At 54.3% G+C, this 22,275-nt stretch overlaps 1 protein-coding gene across 1 annotated transcript in view; it reads left to right on the top strand.

Moving 5' to 3' along the window:
* The window catches only part of LOC135915511 (tetratricopeptide repeat protein 28-like), a 54,965-nt gene that overhangs the window by 9,126 nt on the left and 23,564 nt on the right, over positions 1–22,275 (top strand). The window contains exons 2-6 of the mRNA XM_065448624.1: positions 16,384–16,728; positions 18,216–18,363; positions 18,786–19,058; positions 19,895–20,160; positions 21,368–21,709. Coding sequence (XP_065304696.1) covers positions 16,384–16,728; positions 18,216–18,363; positions 18,786–19,058; positions 19,895–20,160; positions 21,368–21,709 — 1,374 coding nt within the window. The remainder of the gene's footprint in view (positions 1–16,383; positions 16,729–18,215; positions 18,364–18,785; positions 19,059–19,894; positions 20,161–21,367; positions 21,710–22,275) is intronic.

Below are 22,275 nucleotides of genomic sequence, written 5' to 3'. Positions count from 1 at the left end.
TGCCCCCCCCCCCCTTTTTTTTGTTTTTTCTTTCTTTTGATGTTAGGGACCAATTGACCAGCCCGTTTCTTTGGGAGTGCAAATCTGCAGATTTACAAGAATGCAGAAAAAAAGAAAGGGGAGAAAAGAAATGTTCGGAGCATAATAAAGCGGCCGGTCGATCGGTCGGTGTGCTCAGCCACTTTCCTCATACATCATAGAGATACGATGTCGCGCGGCCAGGGTCCGATCGTAAAAAAGAGAAAAGAAAAGAGACCCCGCGAATTAGTGTCTCTCCTTGACGGCCAGTTTGGCGAAGTGTGTATGGGGCCCACCTCGTAAAAATAAGAAGCAAGTAAAAAGAAAACTGCATAGGCTACCGATACACACCGGGTGAAGTTAGTCGTTCGTCGGCATTTATATATGTATATGCGTCCGTTGGCACTGCCTCGGTTTTTATAGCGCGAACAAAAGAGGCCTTTAGAGATGCTGGTCACGTGTTAAAAACGAGGGAGAGGAGGATCGAGACGGTGGCGAATGCTGAGCCGGCTAATAAGCGAGTTTCGCACTACATACCGTGCCATCGAACAAAGACGAATAAAACGTCCACGTGGTGTGTGTGTGCGTGCGTGTGTGTGTGTGTGTGTGTGTGTGTGTGTGTGTGTGTGTGTGTGTGTGTGTGTGTGTGTGTGTGTGTGTGTGTGTGTGTGTGTGTGTGTGTGTTTGTTACGCGCACATTCCCACCGGGCACTTCCTTCGATCGTGGTTGAGCCCGATCCGGATCAAATTTCCCGATCGCGATTGACTTCCTCCCGCAGCTCGCGCAGAGGGATCGATAAATTGGATCCCGATCTGACTCGATCGCGGTCGAAAGTGCCCTGCGATACACCGGCGTTTTGTAAAGCCTCCGTCGTACTTAACCCGAACGCCTCTTGAGCAACTTTTCTCGACGCGAGCGTTGCTAAACGTTTCCTGTCGGAGTGCGCCTCGAAACTGCTCCTGAGCTTTGGAATACATTTGTTCCTCACAACTGTGGCGTTCGTTAGAGTTAAGCCGCTGAAGATGTGTCTTGTTCGTTCGGGTAGTTCGGGTTAAGTCTGACGGCGACTACATTTTACCTGCGCCCGTGTACGTGCGTGTGCGTTGAGGACGGCGACGTCCGAAACCGGTCAGGTTGTCGTGCGCGTTGAGTGCACAGGTAACGCGATACCCCGGACGACGCGGCACGGTATGCATACATATGCACCTCTCGCCAAAGCTAAAACCAGCCCGGATCGGCGGTGAAAGTAATGGCGCCGAAGTTAACGCCCCGGAGTGTGGAGTAGTTTGATATCAGACCCGTCCGGTTCTCTGCGATGTTCTACTGTAGCGCCAGCGAAAGCCTGTAGCGAGGGTTATATAAAGAGAAGATGACTCACAGGGCGGGGGCGATGACATGAGGTCGTGAATACGCTCTTCCATCCAAAAAGGACGGTCGGTGACGTTGTTGAAATGTCGAAAGTCGTCGGTTGTTATAAGCAACGCGGGTTTTTGCGGTTTGTGAGACGCTCGTGCTGGTCTGCAAGTCACGAACGCGATCGCTGACATGTCGTCACGTGCTTTCCCTATAGCTGCGCATCTGCGGGCAAGTGAGGGATGTCGACGTGCGGAGGAGAAATGCCAAATTCGGACGCGAGGCGAATTTTTTCGCCAAGTCGGTGAATGTATACGACAACTTCGAGTACAATTTTCTTTTTTGTCACGTTAATTTTCGGGAGTCTTGCAGATCGAGTTCTCGGCGCATACTGTGCGAACGGCGGGAGACCAGACGACAGAAGGCACGTCGCTGTGTCCTCTCTCGCAGGTTTCCACTTAAGCCTGTTTTCAGATATGTTTTGAAGCGTTTGTGGAACATTTTCTGCGGATAAAGGCGTTCAAACGTCGTCCTCTGCTCGGAGCGCCTCTCGACGGCTGCTCGAGGAACTTGTCACGGGAGAGCCCCGAGCTTTGGCGGGCGCGCGCTGTGTAAAAAAAAGACACTCAGCTGCCTGTCATAGTTGCCTTGGCCTCAAGGTGGTCAAACCTCGGCTTTTTGTGGTCTCGGAGACAGAGAAGTAACTTTATTTGACCAAGGGATTCGGGCACGTAGCTAGGTCCCCGCACGACCCCATTGCACTACACGTTTGGGAGTTCGTGGAGTTCCATGACGTGGGCGGCCCAGTGAGTCGATCTTCTGCTTGGCCGTGTCCGTCGAGTGTGGTCTCGGGAGTGTTTCTTGGGGACCGCGCATCTGAGTCGGGGAACACGTGACCCTGCACACTGGCACTCAACGTGGGGACTCGCATTTGTTAGGTGCCTTTACGTGTTATATACATGTGTAGGAAAAACATTGGTCACGATGTAGCCAAAAAATGATTCCGCAATTAAAGCTAAACAAAAAAGGACATAAAGAAAATTCGCCGTGACTGTTACAGCAGCGGCGGACGCCGTGCCAACTGACCTAATACGCACGGACGCTGACAGCTTGACCGTAGCCGCCGACCACCATCCAAAATTTATTCCGCAGAACGAAGCGCTGTAGCTGTACTCTGCATCCAGCTGTGCCTCCGGAAACGGCACCCCTTTTGACACACGGTATATATCCGGTGTAGATGGACCAACCGCGTGTAGCTATGTCGACCAATTCGGCGCGCCGTAGGCACACGGCTGGCTTTTCCGACGCGGATGCGTCTTCCCGACCACGTGATCCCGGCACAGCCGAGGTATGAACGTTTCTCGTCGTGTGCATATAGCTGGCACGCCGTGGCAGCAAGTATCGTCTGGAAAAAAAAAAAAAGGAAAAGATGAGCGGCGCGTCTTCAGTGACAGTCGCTGCGCAGCTGCCGCAGATGACGCGAGCGCGTGTCGTGTCAAGCAGACGAGATTGAGCCGGCATGCCGAGAGGCAGCGGAAGAAAGAGACGAGGCTTGGCTCGCGTCGGCCAGAGAAGACATGCGCGCTGACAACGAACGGCTGAGCATCTTCGAGCCCTGGCCCGTATGCAACGGGAGAGAAGGCACGTGTTGGATCCGCCTGGAGTCTGATGGGGGGTGGTGACGAGCGCCGCGTGACGGCAGCCGCCGAAGCGCTCACGCCCTCATCGACGCTACTACTACCGCCGCCTACGGTAGTCGTCCACCCGAGGCGGGCAAGAGGGAAGGACCGGCGGCGAAATGTTTGCCTTTGACCCGGCGCGCGGCCAATGAGGATATACGCGTCCTTACCATCCCACCCGCTGCGTCCGAGCACGAGGAGCTAGACTGCTTCGCAGGAGCGAGTTTCTTTTAAGCACGGCGTCGTCTTATATAAGGACGGCGTGCTGCAGAATAGAAAGGCGCGGGGGACGGGGGGGGGGGGGGGGGGTAGTCGCGAAACCACCGCGCCGTGCCGGGCGAGAGCCTAACGTCCGGGCCGATCGAGCACACTAGCCGGCCGCATCGGAGTTCTCATCTGCGCGCGCGCGCGCGTTCGTACGTGTGTTACGTACAGGCATTCTTGTTGCTCGTCTCCCTCCTCCTCCTCCTCCCGTCGTCGTCATCGTCGTTACTATTATCGTGATTGTTTTTCTCGGCAGAGCGAAGGGAGAGCGCGCCCGTCTACAAGGCAGGCAGTGGGGGAAGGAGGAGGGAGTAAAAGCAGAGGAGAGCCCACGGCCGTCTGCTTCGGTCCGGCGAGGGAGAAAAATCGTGACTCGGGGTCGACACGGTTCCGATCTCGAGCCGGCCGCGAAGGCTAGAGAGATGGTGAGAGAGTGGGGGATGGGGGGGGGGGTGAGTTGGGCGGCGGGCAATTTTCCTTCGAAGGGCCCCGCGGGCTTCTTCGTCTTCCTTCTCCTTTGCATCCGCGCGCGCGCTGGCCTCGTCATAACGAGCTGCGCCGCCGCCGCGGCGTGTCTCGTTCCCGGTTCTTTTTTGTTCTGCGCGCGCGTTGAGGCCCCGCGGATGACCGGTCAGCGACGGAGTTAGGCCGGCCGGCCGGCCCGGCCTGGCAGGCGCGATAAATTGGACATTGTGCCCCGGCTCGGGGACGGATACCCCTGCCGCTATACGCTGTTCTGGTTGGCAACATTGCGCGTGTCCACGGAGCAGACGACGATCGGGACGCAGCAGACGGTTGGGCACCGTAGCAGACGGCAACGCACCGCGACGTTGTATAGCTTCGTCGCCTTCGTATAGAGCTACCTTACCATTTTCCCCTTCTCAAAAAAGCCATGGAAAAGAAGACACGTCGTCCGCACATCGTCGACGAAGATGCTCGAATTAACTCCGCACTACGACGAAATAATCGTATCCGAGATGAACAGGAAGGCGTGCTTCGTCGGGGGCCGAGAGCGGGTGGGGTAAAAAAAAAGGAGGGAGGGTTGTAGCTGCACCGGAGGGAGGACCGCCGGCGGCGAATGCACCGGTCTGCGCGCAACCGACGCAACGCTCGGCTTTGCACGATCATCCACGGTACCGAGCAATCTCGTCTCGCAAGAGCTCGCCGCTTCCATTGGCGGCGGCGGCGTGAGAAAGGCCGGATAGGCAGAATAGAGGAGGCGCGCGGGAGAGGCGGACGAGGTATTGGCCGGCGAACGATCTGCGCTGGTGGCGGAGACGGGACGATTTGTTCGCGCAGGATGCAGCGCGCGCGCATTGATCTCTTCTCGGAGAAGGAGGGCTCATCGCAAAACGCACGCATATCGATGGCCGCGCGCGCGCGCCCCTCGAAAATGGTGCGCGCGGAGGCGTTGCTCTCTTTTTGGTGGCACCGACGGCGAATGCGCCGCCGCTGCTGCGTTGCAGAACAAAAGGGAAACTCGCGCAGCGCGCGATCCAAAGAAAATCCGGCCGAAACGTCCGCGTTGGAGGATGCGCGCGGCCTATGCAGCGTGAACGCGCCTGTGCGCGGAGAATCGAAATGGTCTTTTCCGCGGATTCTTCGGATGGCGGGGGCCCCCGCAATGCGAAGAAATATTACGGCCAATGACCCCATCGAGAAGCGATCGCCGATGCTTCAAAGAGAGAGATAGAAAAAGAAAGATAAAGGAATAAAGTACGCACTCGGCAATGGTCCATTGTGTACGCTTATGCGGCGCCTACGGGGGAGGCTGGACAATCGAATGCACGCTCTGGTGTATACGCTTGTAGAAGGAAGGGACACGCGGTCGTCTTGTGACGGGGTCGCGCGAATTCGCAGAAAGCAATAATCGCACGCAGTGTAAACACGGAAGAGACGGTTCGCATTCGATGCCCAGCGAAAGCGCGCTTATGCACAGGGCGACACTTAAGCGTATAAGGCGCGGAGGAATGGCGATCACGCCTTTCAAGAGATCCATGCGCGAGAATCCCTCGAAACCCTTACAAAAACCGGGACGGTGACGGAACGCGCACTGTAGATTGTATACTTCCGGCTACTTCGATCTTTCCGTCAGGTTGCGGAGGAAGTAGGAAAGAAATCGCTCTCTGGAGCGCCCTCGTTGCATAGGCTTCTCACTGTCACCCTCACGCGAGAGAGAGCGTCCCGCAGCGCGTCGTGCTTCTGTCGACCTCGCATGCGACAACCACGGCGAAGCCGCCCGATTGTCGGAAAGACGGGTGTTGCCGTCGGCACAGTGTCGCACGTTAGGCGCGGCGTGTAATGGGGCTCTTGCATTGCCCAGGGGGCGCTGCGAAAAAGGTGCTAAAAAGCGCCCTCTGCGCTAAAATGGGTCGTACCAAACTCGGTCGTCTGCTTCGGAAAGCACGTTTACACTATGGACCCGCCACTTTCGGTTGTGTTGTTTCACGGCCTGCAGCGAATATCGGGCGCCGAAGATTTTTTCAGGGGTGGCACGCTGCGTAAAGGCAAGAAATTATGCAGTGCCGAATACGTGTACGCCGTTCAAGAATTTGGCGGCGAAGTTTTAGCACCGTGTCAATCGCAAGTGAAGCGAGTCGCGTACGAAGTGGAACTTCAGGTAAGGTTTGCACGCTAGCTGCTAGATTCAGGCGCACAAACGCGAGGAAATGCTTGCTATATAAATGAATCCACAGCGGCGATAAGCAGACATCATCTGTACGGAACTGCTCGAGCACACGACGGTACGCGCCGCGATGTACGAACTGCTCGAGCGCACGATCGTACGCGCCGCGACGGCAGCGATCTTTCGACATGCCGCGAAACGGCGGGCCTCCTGCAATCTTTGTTGACTGCATGCCGCTAAACAAGTAGTTATGCCTGCATTGTAGTAGCGGCCATCTGTCCTTTTTAGTAACTGGTAATAACTGATGCAATGCATATGAGCTCGCACGTACGTGCGAATTGCGCTGCAGCGCGAGCTCGTACGCCGCTCGCTTGATGTAGGTTTTAATGACAGCGCTCGAACATCGATGTGCTGCAATCAATACTGCCTTGCTGCGTTGCCTCAACGTGCTGGCTTGAGATCAAGGATGAGCGCATTTAACTCTCTTAACCTGTGCTGCTCGTAGTGGAGTAGTGAATTGCCATCGAATGAGCCCGACCATTTGTGCTCATTTGCACACACCTGGTCACTTCACCACTTCGCATCGGTCGAATTGTTAATTGTCGCTGTGGCCGGGTATCGAATCGTGAATTACCAGCCATGCCTGCTGCTATGTCGGTCTGCTGTCGGGTCTGTAGGTGCAAAAGACCGAACATTAGAACGCAGATAATCAAGCAAGCTTCATGACAGGTGAAGCAGTCAGCATGGCGCGAAGTTTCGCTTACTCAGCGCGACGAACTGCAGCTATGCAGCGCGCCCGACGCTCCACTTCGTGAGGCCTTGAAGGAAAACGGCAGAATATGATGTTGGGATTCAGGCCTTCTTGTTCATGGCAGCCCACGACGCAGAAGTAATGACGGTGACGCCTTCTCGAGGCTGGGCTAGGTCTCTCCGGATCGGCGCCACCGATTCCGTCTGCTCCCAGCATTGCGTCCCACGGCACACGGAGAGCCCGTTTTCGTTAAACTATAGGCTGCGGCGAGCTCGCAGCGTGGTCGGCATGGTCTGCGACAAGTGACGAGCCTTTTCGCACTCGCAACAGGGCAGAAAAAAGTGCGAATCGACGCAAAACTCGGCCTAGAAACGTGCTTCGCCACAGCCAGGGCTCAATACGACCCAAGCTGGTACGACCCAGATGTCGTTTCCCGCGCCGCCATCAGGCGCCGCTACTATACCTCAAACTCCAGCGCAAGACGCCCATAGAGAGTTTTAGCTTGCGCGTTTTTACGGCCAGCGGAGCGGAGCGGACGAGCGCAGACGCCACTGCGCATGCGCACGTCGCTGGGCCGGCCAGCGTTTTTACGGAGCGCAGCTTACGCCCGCTGGGAAGCCCTCTCCAGCGGAGCGATAGGCAGCGCGCGAGCGTGCGTAAAAGCGCGCGGGCGTGTATGGGTATTCAAGATGGCAGCCGTCAACACAAGCGCCGGCGCTGCTGCGTTGTCGACGGCGACCGCTGCTCAGGCCCGTTTAGAAGTTTAACCAAATAACTAACTCAAAACACATAACCTACCTTTATTAAACAGTTTCAGCGCATTATTAGAAGGTTTAATTGATATTCTTTTCACTCTAACTCGAATTGTGACCAATAGGTGGAGCAGCAGAGCAAGTGACTCTACTCCGCTCGAAAAGACGGGCGATCCGCCCGGCTAAAACTATTTTCTCGCGCGCCTCTCCGCTGGTGTATCCGCTCGCCCGCTCCGCCCCGCTGGCCGTAAAAACGCTCAAGCTAAAACTCTCTAATGTTTTGTCCGCTGGTCAGGTGGAGGGAGAGGGAGGGGGGTCCTCGTCTTATCTCGCAGATAACCCTGCGGATATGCCTCCTGTGCCCTACGGCATGCATACGCACACACACACACACTCAAAATCGTGCAGGAGATCACGCACACACAACAATCGCACGCGTACAAACGCACCGTCCCCTGTCCTCGTACAGCACGCGCACGCGTTCGACGAATCTCGGCATCGTTATCGCGTGCGGTGCCGTCTGCTGGGCGCGCCAACGCGGAGGACTTCGCTAATTGTCCGCCGGCAGCGACGGCAGCGCCAGATTGCAGCGCGCGTTCGATCGCGCTGTTATGTAGTACGGCCAACCGTCGTCGTGGTCGTCGTCGTCGCCGCCTGCGCACGATGTCGTGATCCCGGCTCGCTGGCGCAGTTCCTCTCCTCCGGGCTATCACGTTCTCTCTCTCTCTCTCTCTCTCTTTTGTTTTCTTCACTGCGCGCGCGCCTTTGAGAAGCACCGTCCCGCGTTCGCGCGCCTACATAGCGCGCGCGCGCTCTCTCTCTCTCCTCCCCACGTGGCCCGCGGAGGAAGGCTACGCAGCGGGCGGTTTCCTCCTCTCCCTCACGTCCTCGGATCTGGATGAAATACGAGACAGAGAGAAAGGGGAGGGGGGGGGGGAGTGGTACCGCGGTGATTCCAACGCTGCGCTGGTCATGGCGTGTCGGTGCGCTGGGTGGTGGTGGCACCGTGCACCACGCATCCGCGTCATGACAAAGCGCGCGCATGTGTGTGTGTGTGTGTGCGTGCGGGCCCATGACCGTGTAATAAATGTGTGTAAAGCCCGTCGGTTCTATCGCGAAGGCCGCGCGCGTAATTAGCGTCTCACGATCTCTAATGAGACGAGCGTCCTGTCCCCGCCGTTATTGCCACCTCCCTCGCTTCCTCTCGCGTCTGGCGACCGCGTCGCGCGCGTGCGTTTAGTTCCTTTCGCACGTCCGAGGTGGCGCGCCGATCGGGGCCTCGGTGGAATTAAGAAAGAAAGCCTCGAAAGGCGGATGTTATAAGACGTAATGAGGGTTATGCCCGAAATACGATTCCTAACAAAATTTACGAACTAACAATTCAACAAAAGCTACTAGACGTAATGCTGCCGCGAATGCCTTGCGTATTATTTGCATGAGTGCAACGGTAGTGAATATCTGCTGGTTTAAATTTTCGACAGGAGCGTAATCAGGAACACATCGTCTATTTAAATATTTAACAGGTTTTGCACTTGGTTACAGCAGTATTAGAGAGGTTTAGCCTGTCCAGTATTGGGGTTCACGCAAGTGGACCTAATATTGCAGTAACCAAGTGTATTTTTACTTTGCTGTGGGTGTAAATTTTTGGCAGAAACACGATTACGCCAGTGCCGAAAATTTACACCGGCAGCGAAGTAGAATGCATTTGGTTAAGGCAATATTACCTGTTTTTTGTCTCTTCGAGCTCTGCGCCAACAGGTGGCTGCACCATGCAGGACGCTGACGTTTACGCCTCCGCCTGCGTTTACCCGAATACCGGAGAAGCTGAAAGTCTCTATCAGCTCTGTGTTTAGCTTGTTAAGATCCGCGTTACCAGGTGGCTACACCGTGCAGGCGGCTCGCATTTACGCTAAAGCCCTTTAATCACAGCGGTAGTAGCACGGAGAGGCTTTTAGCATACGCCTCCGCCCATCCGTCAAAACTCCCAGCTCGCCTGCGGTTACCGGAGCACTGCACACATTCGGCGCTGTCACAGAAGGCTCGCAGCGCACCCTGCGTGGATAGATTTAGGGGGGGGGGGGGGGGGGACGGCCAAGCGGCTAGCGGAAGGGTTGGAGAGGCTTCGTCATGACCAGACCATATGGGGAGACGCGCGCCAAGACAACACGACGTCACATCTCGACGCAGAGCCAGTGAACGCGGACCACTCGACGAGCGAGTTGAGGAGAGAAAAATCATGGCCGTAGGAAGGAGGGTAGCTAATCGTCCGCAGCTCTCTTGATACGAGACGATCCACTTAAATTCCGTGGCTTTAATGTTTTACCGTAGCTGTACCCTATACGCGTCTGCAAAATTTGTCCGATTAGTTTTGCTGTCGACGAACGTAACGGCCACGCAGCGTTTAAACCCGTAGGATCGATTATCGATTGATCGACGATGCTTAACGTCCCAATGTAAAACGGGGGTATATGCTATGGTTCTTCTTTTATTTTTTATTTTTGCCACGTGAGGTTCTTTTCAGTCGTGCGCTCAAAACTTCGACAAACCGCCGTCTGTCCTTATAAAAATGCGTCGGCGGACTCGAACCCCCCGACCTCGTGCTTAGTATAGCAGAGAGCGCGCGCGAGAAAGGCCGACCGAAGTGTTTCCACACGCCGCACAAAAGTGCCGCACGCTGAGGTACAGCTGACGCAGCGTTGCTTCCTAAAGGTTTCGTTCCGAGTGTACTCAAATGCCCCAGTCCACTCCGTACTTCCAAGCTTGCTTGCTTTCGTGCGTCCCTCCGATACGCTCGTCGCGCGCGCCCCGAGCAACAGCACTGGCTAAATTACGTCACTACGGCACTAAATTACGTCACGGAGCTGCGCGCTCTAGCGTCACAAAAAGGGGGGAGCGGCGCTGCGCGAGGGGCCAATCGGTTGTCCACGCGTTTGCGTGCGTTCGTGCGTGCGCACACTTGACCGCGTTTTCGTCGAGCCGCTCGTACGTGTCCCTGCAATATACGTGTACGTCTATTATATGTATATACATACAGCATACCAGCCCCAAACGTTGTCTCGTGCCCCCCCTTAAAGCACACCAAACGATCGCACGGTGCGCGACAACCTACCTCCGCGATGCGCGACGCCCGAATTTCTCCAAACGGGAGCGTCGCTCTTTTGCATAGGGTCTCACGCGGATGGGACGGGCCATCACTGGCGGCACCATCGCCAGGAGGACGCGCGTAACCCCCCCTCCCCCCTTCCTGCATCACCCGGCCGAGCGCGGTCTCGTTCGATACGCGGCACCGAGAAGCGATTCTTGTGCTCACGGAGGCCGCCATGCGTTGACCCGATGTACGATTTCGTGCGCGTGCTTGCTTGCTTCCGTCCTTCCATGCACCTTACGTGGACAAAGAAAGAAAGAAAGAAAGAAAGAAAGAAAGAAAGAAAGAAAGAAAGAAAGATGGAAAGAAAGGGAGGAAGGAAGGAAGGAAGGAAGGAAGGAAGGAAGGAACGAAGGAAGGAAGGATCTGGCTAGGGAGCACGGATGACGTGCAGTAGAAAGGAGGCGACGATGCTAAGACTTGTAAGGCATTGCATTTTCGGTTGAAAATCCGGTTGAGCCGCGAAACGCGCCCTGGCGTGTGTCCGCGGTCAGCAAATCAGCAATGCACGAGGTTGGGAGCGCAACAGCTGCAGGACCGGCGTGTTGTGCACCGAGCACGGCGAGGCCATCGTCGTCCGTGTCACATATATGCTGCTACTCCAGGATACGCGGCGCCTCTCACCAGGTGGGGGGGGGGGGGGGGGGGAAGGAGGAAAGCGCTGGGCGGTAGCGATCCGGTTACTCGGATCGATTGGTAACAACATTCCAAACCAACGACGCTGAAGAGGGAGAGGGGCGCCGTATAGCCGATCGAGGGCTCCGGGTCATAATCTCGCCCTGTCGTGTGCCCGCCGCGGCAAGGAGTCGAACCGGTGACCTTGCAGTTGGCGAGTTAGGGAAAGCACAGCAGCCACACAAACTGCTCATGTGCATTGACCACGCAATGGCTTGCGCACGCACGCACCTGCACAATCACTCAAACACGAACACAGCAGCAGCAGCAGCACGCCTACACAAGTGCAGTGACCACGAAATGGCTTCCGCGGTCGTCCTCGGCAATGGCCCGGTGGCAAACGGACACACACACACAGCAGCGAGGACGAGCAATTGTTCTCCGAGTTCGATTAGGCGAACGCTCGGCGGCGCGGTCCCTGGGGAAAATTGGAGGCTTTGGCCCTCGGCACGGGGGCAGCAGCTGGCCGGGCCTGTTTGTTTGTTTTCCCAGAGGGGGTCGCGGGGAGGCGACGGCGCGTGCTACGCGTACTACGGCGCCGCCCATGCGCGCACGACGGTTCTTTTCCGAGTCCGTCGTCGGGGTCGCGCATTTCTGCGCTCACAAAGAGACGCACGCGTGCCTCTGAATGCGCGCGCTTTGTAATAGTGCGCGCCCGTCGACTCGTTACATTGCACTGACGTGCTGCCTGTCCGGCCTGGTACATTCTCGTTGTTGTTGTTGTCGTTTAGCCATGTTCAGTACATTCCTGTTGTTGTTGTTGTTGTTGTTGTTGTTGTTGTTGCATGGCCCGAACCTCCCCGTTCGGGCTGGGCCGTGCAGGGCCGGATACACAGTTGTTGTTGTTGTATGGTCCGAACCTTCGGGCCATGCAGGGCCGGATACACAGGATAGCATCAAGTGTAAAGCATCGAGTGGTGCGGGCGGTGTCTCATGTGAATCCGAACGGGAGAACGGCGGCGTTAATTGTGCTTTCATACTGTATACTCTGCGGCACGCCTCACTGCACGCCCAGGACCGGTATTTTGTAGCGATGCCTTTTCCGATTCTATGCCTTTTCAGGCTTTTCGCGCTCGGCCAGTGGTCAGAGCGACGGTCTGCCCACGTTATCAACGGGATCAGGCGGCCGTGTGTGGTGGATGATAAGAACAGCATAGAATAAGGCATAAGGCATCGCTACAAAATAGCGGCCCAGTTCTGTCAGCTCGTGCCGAGACCAAGTGAAGACGACAGAAGCGCCCCCTGCGATTGATCGCTGCGTCGCGAGGAGCCGCGTCCGATACGCTGCTGTTCCCGCGGACGCCGGCACACGTCTAAGCTACACACATGCACAAAGTGCGTCTCCGTTGTGTTTTAAACCTCTTTTGGCTATTTCGCCCCGGCCGGTATGACCTGGTACGAAGGGCACCGCAAGAAGCAGCGTCGCCCGGAAGCGACTGACGTCTCGCGCGCGAGACTCGAACCGATCGGTCGGTCGGTCGGTCGGTCAGGCGGTGCCGTGCGCAGCACGACGGTAGCCCGTTAGCATTTTCTTTTTTACTTCGCCCCTAACAGTGCTCGCCATGCACTAGATGTAAAAAAAAGAAGCAGAAGAAGGAGAAGAAAAGGTTCGGCACACTTCGCGGTCGCTCAATCGTCGGCGTTTGCCTGCGTGATTGGCGCGTGACAAGGTCGCGCCGGAGAGCGGTGCGGCGCGCGCGCTCCCCTTTTGTTGTGCAAACACGGCGGCCGATGATGAACGGATCCGGCGACCCGCGCTGCCCGAAATGCCCGATTGCGGAGGACCGCTCGCGTGCGTGCGTGCGTGCCAGCCGCGCGGCGCGGCCCATTCTACGCGGACGCCTTTTTCCGCACGCCAGGTCTTTTGACCTCGTGCAACAAGTTCCCTGCACCGAGTTCGACAGGGGCGTCGGAAGTGCTTGGCGGGAAGGAGAGAGAGAGAAAGGGCGCGGGGGATGACTTGGGCAACACGAGAGTAACGCACACAATGCGTATACATGCAGGACGCGCTGCAACGCTGAATAACAACTCAACGCGCTGTTCAGTGATACGCTCGCGTTGGCGGTACGTTCCGTTATAACTTAACCAGCGCGGCACGGACTTCACCGTACTTGACAACCTAGTGATTCAGTTCAGTATACGCAAGCACGACTTCAGCGGGGCAGGCGCAGTAATAATAACGCGACACTCTAAACGATAGGTCCGTTCGATTCGCCTGCGCCATGCACTGTGAACCGGTTCACGGCGGTTCACGAGAAGTTGGGAAATTGCGCAGCTCGATTTCTGCAGTGCAGTTACAATAGAGAGTTTTAGTTTAGGGGACGCAAGCGGCTTGCGCGCGCGAGAACTAGGGGCGACAATACTGCGCATGCGCAGACGCTGACGTAGGTGTCTGCGCATGCGCAGTACCGTCGCCCCTAGTTCTTGCGCACGCAAGCCGCCTGGGTCCCCTAAACTAAACCTCTCTAATAACGCAGCACTCGAAACGAACGCCGCGGCGCAGGGGCGGCAGTGCGTATAACTTAGAAGGTCCCCGAACCGCGGTCCTGGGAGGTCCTGAACTGGGATGGGGACAGAGTCTAGGTGCGCCGAGGGCTGATAGCTTCGTGTGCGCCGGGTTCTCGCCGCTTGGTTTTGCGTCGAAGCGAGAGGCAGCGCGAAGGTCACTTCGCTCGCTGCTGCTGCCGCACTTCCTCACGCCAGCGCTTTGACGGCGAGTGTCCGCGGTCGTCGAGTGAGATGTCTTCACGTTTGCCTCTGCGCGCGTGACACTACGCTTTTAAATTTAGTTAATAAGCGAACGTTTACAAGTTTATACGGCCGATGAAACTACTATCCTTACTTCGTATCCTGTCTAAATAATTTGCTGTCGCAATCGATGCTTCGCCTTTCGCGCGAAGCTGCACCACTTGTAGTTTCATCGGCGGGTTATTCCTATCCTGTCTGCGATACACCTGGCTAAGTCCCTCCAACGTGTATACGCCGTATCGCCAACGCGCCCAACCTGTTCATCCTGCTGCGAAGTGAACGCGCTGAAATCGACACGCACACTTACTGCGCGCCGTGGTTAACTAACTACGCGTGCTTCGATCGTCGTCTGTGCTTCGCTGCGCTGCGCGCGTGCGAGACGCGTGGTCAACTAACTATACCATAACCAAGCTGTGCCACGAACGAGCGGCGGAGCGTATATACCTCGCGCAGCAGATCCGAGCCACGCTGCCCGAATAGTATATATACGACGCGAAACGGAACCGACGTGAGTTGTGCGGCCGACAGAACGGCGCGGCAATCCTGCAGGAAGGTCACGGGTTCGCGGCCGTTCCCCTCCTGCCCTTGTATTGCCGATTGTCACGATCGCGAGCGCAGCTGACGTATACGTGCGGCGTGCGCACGTATCCTACGCGCAGGGAGACGGAAAGGAGCCGCCCCGCCCACCACCTGAGTGCCCGCCGCCGTCCCGATGGTCTCTCGCACATAACTGCTCCACTTGGCAAACTTGTTGCGCGGGACCGCGCACTGTGCGCTGGCTTTCCCGCCATGACTGCCCTTTATGTGCGCGCGCTGGGGCGAGGGATGGGGTAGAGGTGAGGGTTGCAGTGGTGCGCACATATTGTGCGTGGAGTTCTCCGTGTCCGTGAAAACAATAAGAACGCGATACTTGGCCGGGGAAGGTCGACGTCTGAAATTGTGCTTTAGTGTGTGTTCGTGCGCGACAGGTTTGCTCTTTAGGTTGACGCGAAGTTCTCGGCAGCCATTATACTTTAGTGGTTTGTTTGTTGGTTCGTTTGTTCCTCACGGTGTTCGCGTTGCCCTCCGCTAGGATCTACAGTTCCTTTATACGTAGGATGACGCTTGAAGCGAGGAGAGATGTCAGGTAGGCGACGCACGGGAGGTCGTGCTTGACAGCAGCGCACGCCCCCGAAAATGTGGCAGTAGAGATCCGCGCGAAGTGCGGACGTTGTTTCGAAAGTGTCTGCACGTGTGTGTCACCCGCCTTGAAAGGTTGCTTCGCCACGGCAATAGATCACGCGGGGAGAAGCCCGCTTCTGCGGCGCAACCTTTGACGTTCCCGCGCTAGCTCACCGTGGCGACGCCTTGGCCGACGGCAACCGATCAGTTACGCGTTAAAAAAACAAAAAACAAAAAAAAACACGATTATCTACCACATTGCGTTCAGGACTAAATGAAAACCCAGCGTGGCAGCGTTTGCATTGCAAACATTTATGGTACAAATATCGCGAAAATCCTCGACGTCACCACAGCGTCGTAATTTATGCGACTTTGGCGGGAAATTCAAGAACAACTTCATATTCTCTGTAGCGAAAGCCATCATCCCCCCACAGGACGAATGAAGAGTGTGCGCCAAAAGAGTGGCGTGCTATAAGTCTGGCCTGATATGCTATTTGTCGTGTCTTCGCGACGCCACGTGGCGTGAGCTTACTTGTGCTTGCAATGAAACAATCGCAGTGAGTATTCAGAGCCCATTACGTACACGAAGAATCTGCGTCCCTCTGGGACTTGTCTCATTTCCCCAAATAGTAATCGTCTATCTCGCGCGAGTTTCTTTTCCTCAACGCTGCTTTTCCGACACTTTCGGGTCACAAACGACATGCGGATATTTATTTGTTTAACCTACACCCTCAGTGTCAACGTTTACAAACGTTTCTCAGTGTCATATGCGTCCGCGTGATCTGACAGATAACGATTATTGTTTGAGGACAAGGTTGAGTCCCGAAGAGTCAAAAAATTTTGTTAGAGACATACTTTCAGTCGTTCAGTTCGTTCTTCTATAGTTCACGAACTGCAGGCGGATCGAACGGACTGCGTGCACCGCACTATATATATAGAGTTTAGATTAGAGGACGCAAGCGGCTTGCGTACGCAAGAACTATGGGCGACGGTACAACGCATGCGCACACACGGACGTAGGGTTCTGCGCATGCGCAGTACCGTGGCCCCTAGTTCTAACGCACGCAAGCCGCTTGCGTCCCCTAATCTAAACCTCTAATATGTCATGCGAAAGCAGGAACTGTCCTGTCCCCACTAAAGCGATCGATCTAAAATGCGGCCCCGCGTTCATCAGCCGCGGCCTCACCGCAACCTCCCCCACAACGCGCAGCTCGAGGTGGACGTGGAGTGCTGCGACCAGGGCAGCAGCAGCGCGGCCTCCTCGTCGGCCGGCGGCAGCAGCAGCGGCGGCGCGGCCAGCGCCCTGGGCGGCGCGGCCAGCACGAGCAGCAGCCAGCGGGCCGCCTTCCTCGACCTGGTGCGCCAGTCGACGGCCGCCTGCCAGGCCGGGGACTTCGGGCTCGCCGCCCAGCTCTACACGGAGGCCCTGGCCCTGGACCCGGCCAACCACGTGCTCTACAGCAACCGGTCGGCCGCCTACGTGCGCCTCGGGAAGTACACGCAGGCCCTCCAGGACGCCGCCAAGGCCCGGGAGCTCAACCCTCGATGGGCCAAGGTGCGTGTCGTCCGCCTGGGTGATTTTGGTTGTTTTGTGCCTTGGGGGGGGGGGGGGGTTAGCTAGATGTGCCCTGCCATGGGGTTATACCGTTGTGTGGAGGAAGGAAAAAAAATTAAGTTCAGGCAGAACCCGTCTCACGATGACCGTTGACGTTAATGCGATCAACATTCAAGCAATCTGGCAATGCACCGCATTGCCACTGCCGAAACGGGTCATGTATGCATGATGCAATACTGGGGCTACTGTGCTGAGACACACAGACAACAGAGAAAGAAAAGGACAGGATGGGCGCAGACTAATCTTTTCTTCTTCTGTTCTTCTTTTTCGTCCTTTTCTTCTTCTGTTGTCCGTGTGTCTTTTCTTCTTCTGTTCTTTTTCGTTCTTTTCTTCTTCTGTTGTCCGTGTGTCTTAGTGCAGTAACCCTAGCATTACAAGATGAACTTCCACCAACTAGCCCAACTTGCCGTACTAATGTATGCATGAGCCGTGTACTGCAGCCGGGCTTCTCTTTTGCGCTTTCCCTTTGGACACACTGCGCTACCTGGCGGCGCGCGCGTTAAGCTTCTCTCTCTCTTTTTTTTTGTGTGTGTAGCTTCCGAGATTGCACCCGTGATGCACCGGTGCGTGCTAATGCTGAGAATTAATCCCTCGTTGTCCGCGAGCATTTGTGGTACAGTGTTAAACTGTCGAGCTCCTGTGTTCGACACACTGCGCTATCTAACAGCCGGGACACAAAGGCCTGCCTCCTTTTGCGGGGCCTCTGAGATTGCACCGGTAGCCTGCTGGTGCGCGTTAACATTAATGGAGAGCTTTAGTTTAGGGAATGCAAGCGGCTTGCATACGCAAGAACTAAGGGCGATGGTAATGCGCATGCGTAGACCCAGACGTAGGGGTCTGCACATGCACAGTACCGTGGCTCCTAGTTCTTGCATACGCAAGCCGTTTGTGACCCCTAATCTCAAACTCTGTAGTAAATAATCCCTAACTAAACCACTGGTCTTTGGCCCGCGTGACAGCACGACTGCGCAGGTGAAGTGAAGACCACAGTTGACAAAAGTAAACCCAACTGACAAAAGTATCAGCCCATGTTGTTGCACACTATACGAGCACTGCACTGTCTGTAGGCTTGTGCTTCTTTGTTGATTTGTTGACCTGCGTGTGTTTTCCATTTTTCTGTTCTCTAATGGTGATTTCGATTGGGCAAGCAGGTAAACACTTTGAATTGCTCCAGAAGGGCTTCTGCTTGCACCTTGGCCCACATAGGCCCAGGTAGATCCACTAAGACCAGTGCTGGTTTGCACCAGAGCACTTCCAAAGCAGCAGTAAATGCTCCGGGTTGCTTAGCAGAAAGCAGCATAAGATGGCAGTTTGGGCAAGCTGGTTGACATTCTTTCCCGCAAAGAAGCACGAAAAGATGTAATGAGGAATTTGTCCTTTATGTACTGCTTTGAAATCGTAAATTCCTATTCTTTGTCCCTGCACAGGCCTACTATCGACAAGGAGTTGCACTCCAGTGCCTGGGCAGGCATGCTGATGCCCTCGCTGCATTTGCCTCGGGGCTCAATCAGGATTCAAAATCAGTCCAGCTACTAGCTGGATTGGTTGAAGCAGCGATGAAGTCACCCCTTAGAGGTGAGAAACAACTCCATGTCATATTTATTGGCTGAGAGTATGTGTGTTGCCTCTACGGCTTATTGTAGTTTGCCATATTTAATCTCTTAAACATGACAAATAGTGAAACTGAGCACAATGGGCACTGGTGTCTGATGTGGCTGAATATACCTTGTCAAGAGAGGACATCTCTGCCGAAAATGTTATATTGAAGTCAAGTTTGTTATAAACCACATATTAAGTAGTTAAATGCCAAGCCACACATCTATTCTTGGCTGTGCAGCCACTGCGATGGCGCATTTGCTTTACTTTGTAGTTTCTTGTAATTTGCTTTACTTTATAAATTCTGAACAAAGACTTGCATTTTTGTTCAGAATTGGCTGGTTGTTTGGATGGACTGTGAAAAGCATTGGCGTCAATCTTTGAACTGATGTTCGGTGCAGCCACCTTGGAGCCCACGTATCGGCAGCTGCAGTCGATGCGCCTGGACAAGTCGCCCTTTGTGATGACGTCGGTGATTGGGCAGGAACTGTTGGCCACGGGGCAGCACGCTGCTGCCGTGGTGCTGCTGGAGACAGCCCTGCACATAGGCACCTGCAGCCTCAAGCTGCGAGGTTCCGTTTTCTCTGCGCTTAGCTCGGCCTACTGGGCACTGAACAGCATTGACCGCGCCATCGCCTACATGCAGCAGGACCTGGCAGTTGCCAAGTCTCTTAGTAAGTCGGCCAGTGCGCAATTTGACATGACATTGCTCCTGATATGCCTAAAAATGTAATTCTGTCTAGGATGCTGCAACGTTGTAGAGAAGGGTTGTGTGTGTCCTTCAACCTAACTTCGCCGAGCCTCTTTTATTAGTGAGAAAAAGAATATTATAGGTTTATGTACGTCCTTTACTTGTTTCCTTTTGTGGCAGTATGCCTCACACTGAGTCACGTTTTACTTCATTAAGTGTTTTGTGCACTCGATACCAAGTTGCCATACCCTTCAGCGCACTTTTAAATATACAGACTGCCTGTTTCACCCTTGTGAGTGTGAGAAATGTTAATGCAAGCAGTAGCACAATAAAGCTAAGTTTTCTGTTTTGCAAAAGTAAAAAAAAAAGCTGAATGCTACACTTATGAACGTGAATATATTATTCATCATCTCACCTTCACCAGGCTTAATTGAATTTGCTCTCTCATCCATTGCGCTTAGAATGCCATTGATTGCTGTTCTTTATTTGTTGAATAGTGAAATACCACATTGCACCAAGAAGACCGAGTCCTTATTTGATTGTTGACAAACAGCTTTGAAAGATGTCCTTGCCATCGTTGTTGCAACAGTGCCACACTCGACATTGTGCAACAGTACCAGGCATGCTTGTACTAACTGCAGTCACTTCTTCCTTCTCAAATATACTACTGCCAATTCTTGCCATTACTTATTTCTTCAAAAGTAAATTCCTGTGTACATGTCTCTCAAAAATAAAGGCAGCCTTCTCACTGAACAGTCGCAAGCTCGAAGCATAAGAATCGTTGTTGAGATTATCAACACAACTGGGCCTTTTCTGCAGATGACCAGGCAGGGGAGTGCCGTGCCCATGGCAACTTGGGGTCAGCGCACTTCTCCAAGGGCAACCTGAAGGAGGCCCTGTCCAGCCACCGCTACCAGCTAGTCTTGGCCATGAAGTGCAAAGACAGTCAGGCGGCCGCACTGGCCCTCACCAGCCTGGGCCATGTGTACACGGCCATAGGCGACTACCCGAATGCACTGGCCAGCCACAAGCAGTGTGTCCAGCTGGTGCGCCAGATGGGTGACCGGCTTCAGGAGGCACGTGAGGTATGTGTGCAAAAGTTGTCATCCTGCAGTTTCCTGTTTCCTCCGTGTGCCTACTTTCTGCAGCTTGGCTGGCCACTTTTCGAGGTGCATTTCGGCTGGAAACCACCGCATAGTTAGCCAGATCCTTCCTCGCCACAACAGTTTGTAGCTTCAGTGGTCATTCTTTCATTGCGTTGCTCAATGACTAATTTGCTGGTGTGAAAAAGTATGGTTAAAAGTTCTTTTAAAAGAAACTGTAGGCGGGAAGTTCTATGTTTCACTATCAGTGTAGCACAGCAACAATTGGTGGAGTGGTGTGTGCAGGTTGCAAAGCTTTCGGGCTCTTTGTTTCTTTTTTTCTTTCTGTTCCATTCCTTTACTTGCTTAGGTGATGCCTTCAGTGCTTCATGTTTGATTCTTCTCTGAATAATATTGTGACTGGTAAAAAGCCAACAAGCTATGCGGAATGCTTGAAGCCAAGGATCATGTTATATGGCTGAGGATGGCTGAAGTCAAGTATAAATGGTAGAGACAAAAGAGGAAAAGAGGCGGCTTCGTCATCTGGTTTTGAGTTTAATTTTTTTATATTGTGATGGCATCCTTTATTTCTGACTCCATAGCTACCTCTTTTTCCATGGAACCATAGCTGGCAGATGGTATTTGCCTATGAGGTGCTAAAAAGCATTTTTCTAGGCAAAATGTGTGTGTGCGATTTGTCGCAGTACAGTGGTCACTTAACACTGCAATCAATGTGCTGTAAGCTGTTGGTAGCACTCATATTGCCGGTGCAACAGACAGTGAGACAGAGATCCAGTAGACAGTAGAGGGATCTAGCATGTCTGAGTACATATTACACATTACAGAATATTGAAGCACTGGAGACACGAATGGCAGCAGCAGAGCTGGCAGGGACACCTTGTGGCAGTCTTTTCAACCAAAAAGCATTGGAAACGTTTATTTTCTTTCATGCTATTGTTGTTCATGAAAAATTTTAAGAAACCTGCTCATACTCGGCTGATTATATGCTTTTACACCAGTAGCACGTAGCCCATCATTGAAACAACAATTTTGTACACTCTGGTTCAATTCAACATCATGAGATGGCGCATTCTGGCATTCCGCAAACGATAGCAGTATGTGCAGAAACAAGCTAAACCTCTATAAGGAGTACCTAAATAGGTAAGTAGCTGGGGCACGTTTTGATCTTTTGCATTGTGAAACATTCCAGGTGGGCAACGTGGGAGCGGTGTACCTGGCCATGGGCGACTTTGAGAGTGCCGTGGAGTGCCACACCGAGCACCTGCGGCTCGCCAAGCAGCTGGGGAACAAGGTGGAAGAGGCTCGAGCTTACTCGAACCTGGGCTCCTCCCACCACTACCGACGCTGCTTCGACCAAGCTCGCTCCTACCACGAACAAGTGCTGAGGATCGCGCGTGAGCTTGGTGATCGGGTCATCGAAGCGCGGGCCTACGCCGGGCTGGGCCACGCCGCCCGCTGCATGGGCGACGGGCAGCAGGCTCGTCGTTGGCACGAGAAGCAGCTCGACATGGCACTCGCTGCCAGGGACAAGGTACGCGAAGCTTGTGCTACTTTGATCCGGCCAATCGTAGTGCCTAAGCAAGACGGAAGCGGCGCAAGAAATTCGGATGAATAACAGGAGGGGACAGGAGAGGGCGCTAACTCTTTTACTCTTGCCACGTTTTGCGCTACTTTTGTCAGGTCAGTTCACCAAATCACCCAGCAGAGAATTCTGATAGCATTCAGCTAAGCAAATCAGTGGTAGTCGGCAAGTGACTACTCCCTCACCCCTTTGCCTCCCCGACCAGTGAGCACTCTCATTGCTGCGAGTCCAGGTTAATGGTTTATTCATGTTTGTACTAGTGAAATATCAATGAAATGTCCAGCTAACCATCCTCTCTGTCATGCTGTCATCGTCATGTTGTCAGCATCAATACGTCGTCATATCATCTCGTCGTAAGACCGCCTCATCAATCTTGGCTTCACCCTTGCCACATGGCAAAGAAAAAAACGAAACTATGCCCACCATAACCACTTGGGCTCCAACTCACGCCCCTGTGGCAGTCTGCAGTTGAAAGACAGGTGCACTAGCTAGGTAAATTGTGTGACGTGCTGTGC

This window comes from Dermacentor albipictus, chromosome 2 (assembly GCF_038994185.2).
Source record: "Dermacentor albipictus isolate Rhodes 1998 colony chromosome 2, USDA_Dalb.pri_finalv2, whole genome shotgun sequence".
NCBI lineage: Eukaryota > Metazoa > Arthropoda > Arachnida > Ixodida > Ixodidae > Dermacentor > Dermacentor albipictus.
This window is presented reverse-complemented; position numbering and strand designations above follow the sequence as displayed.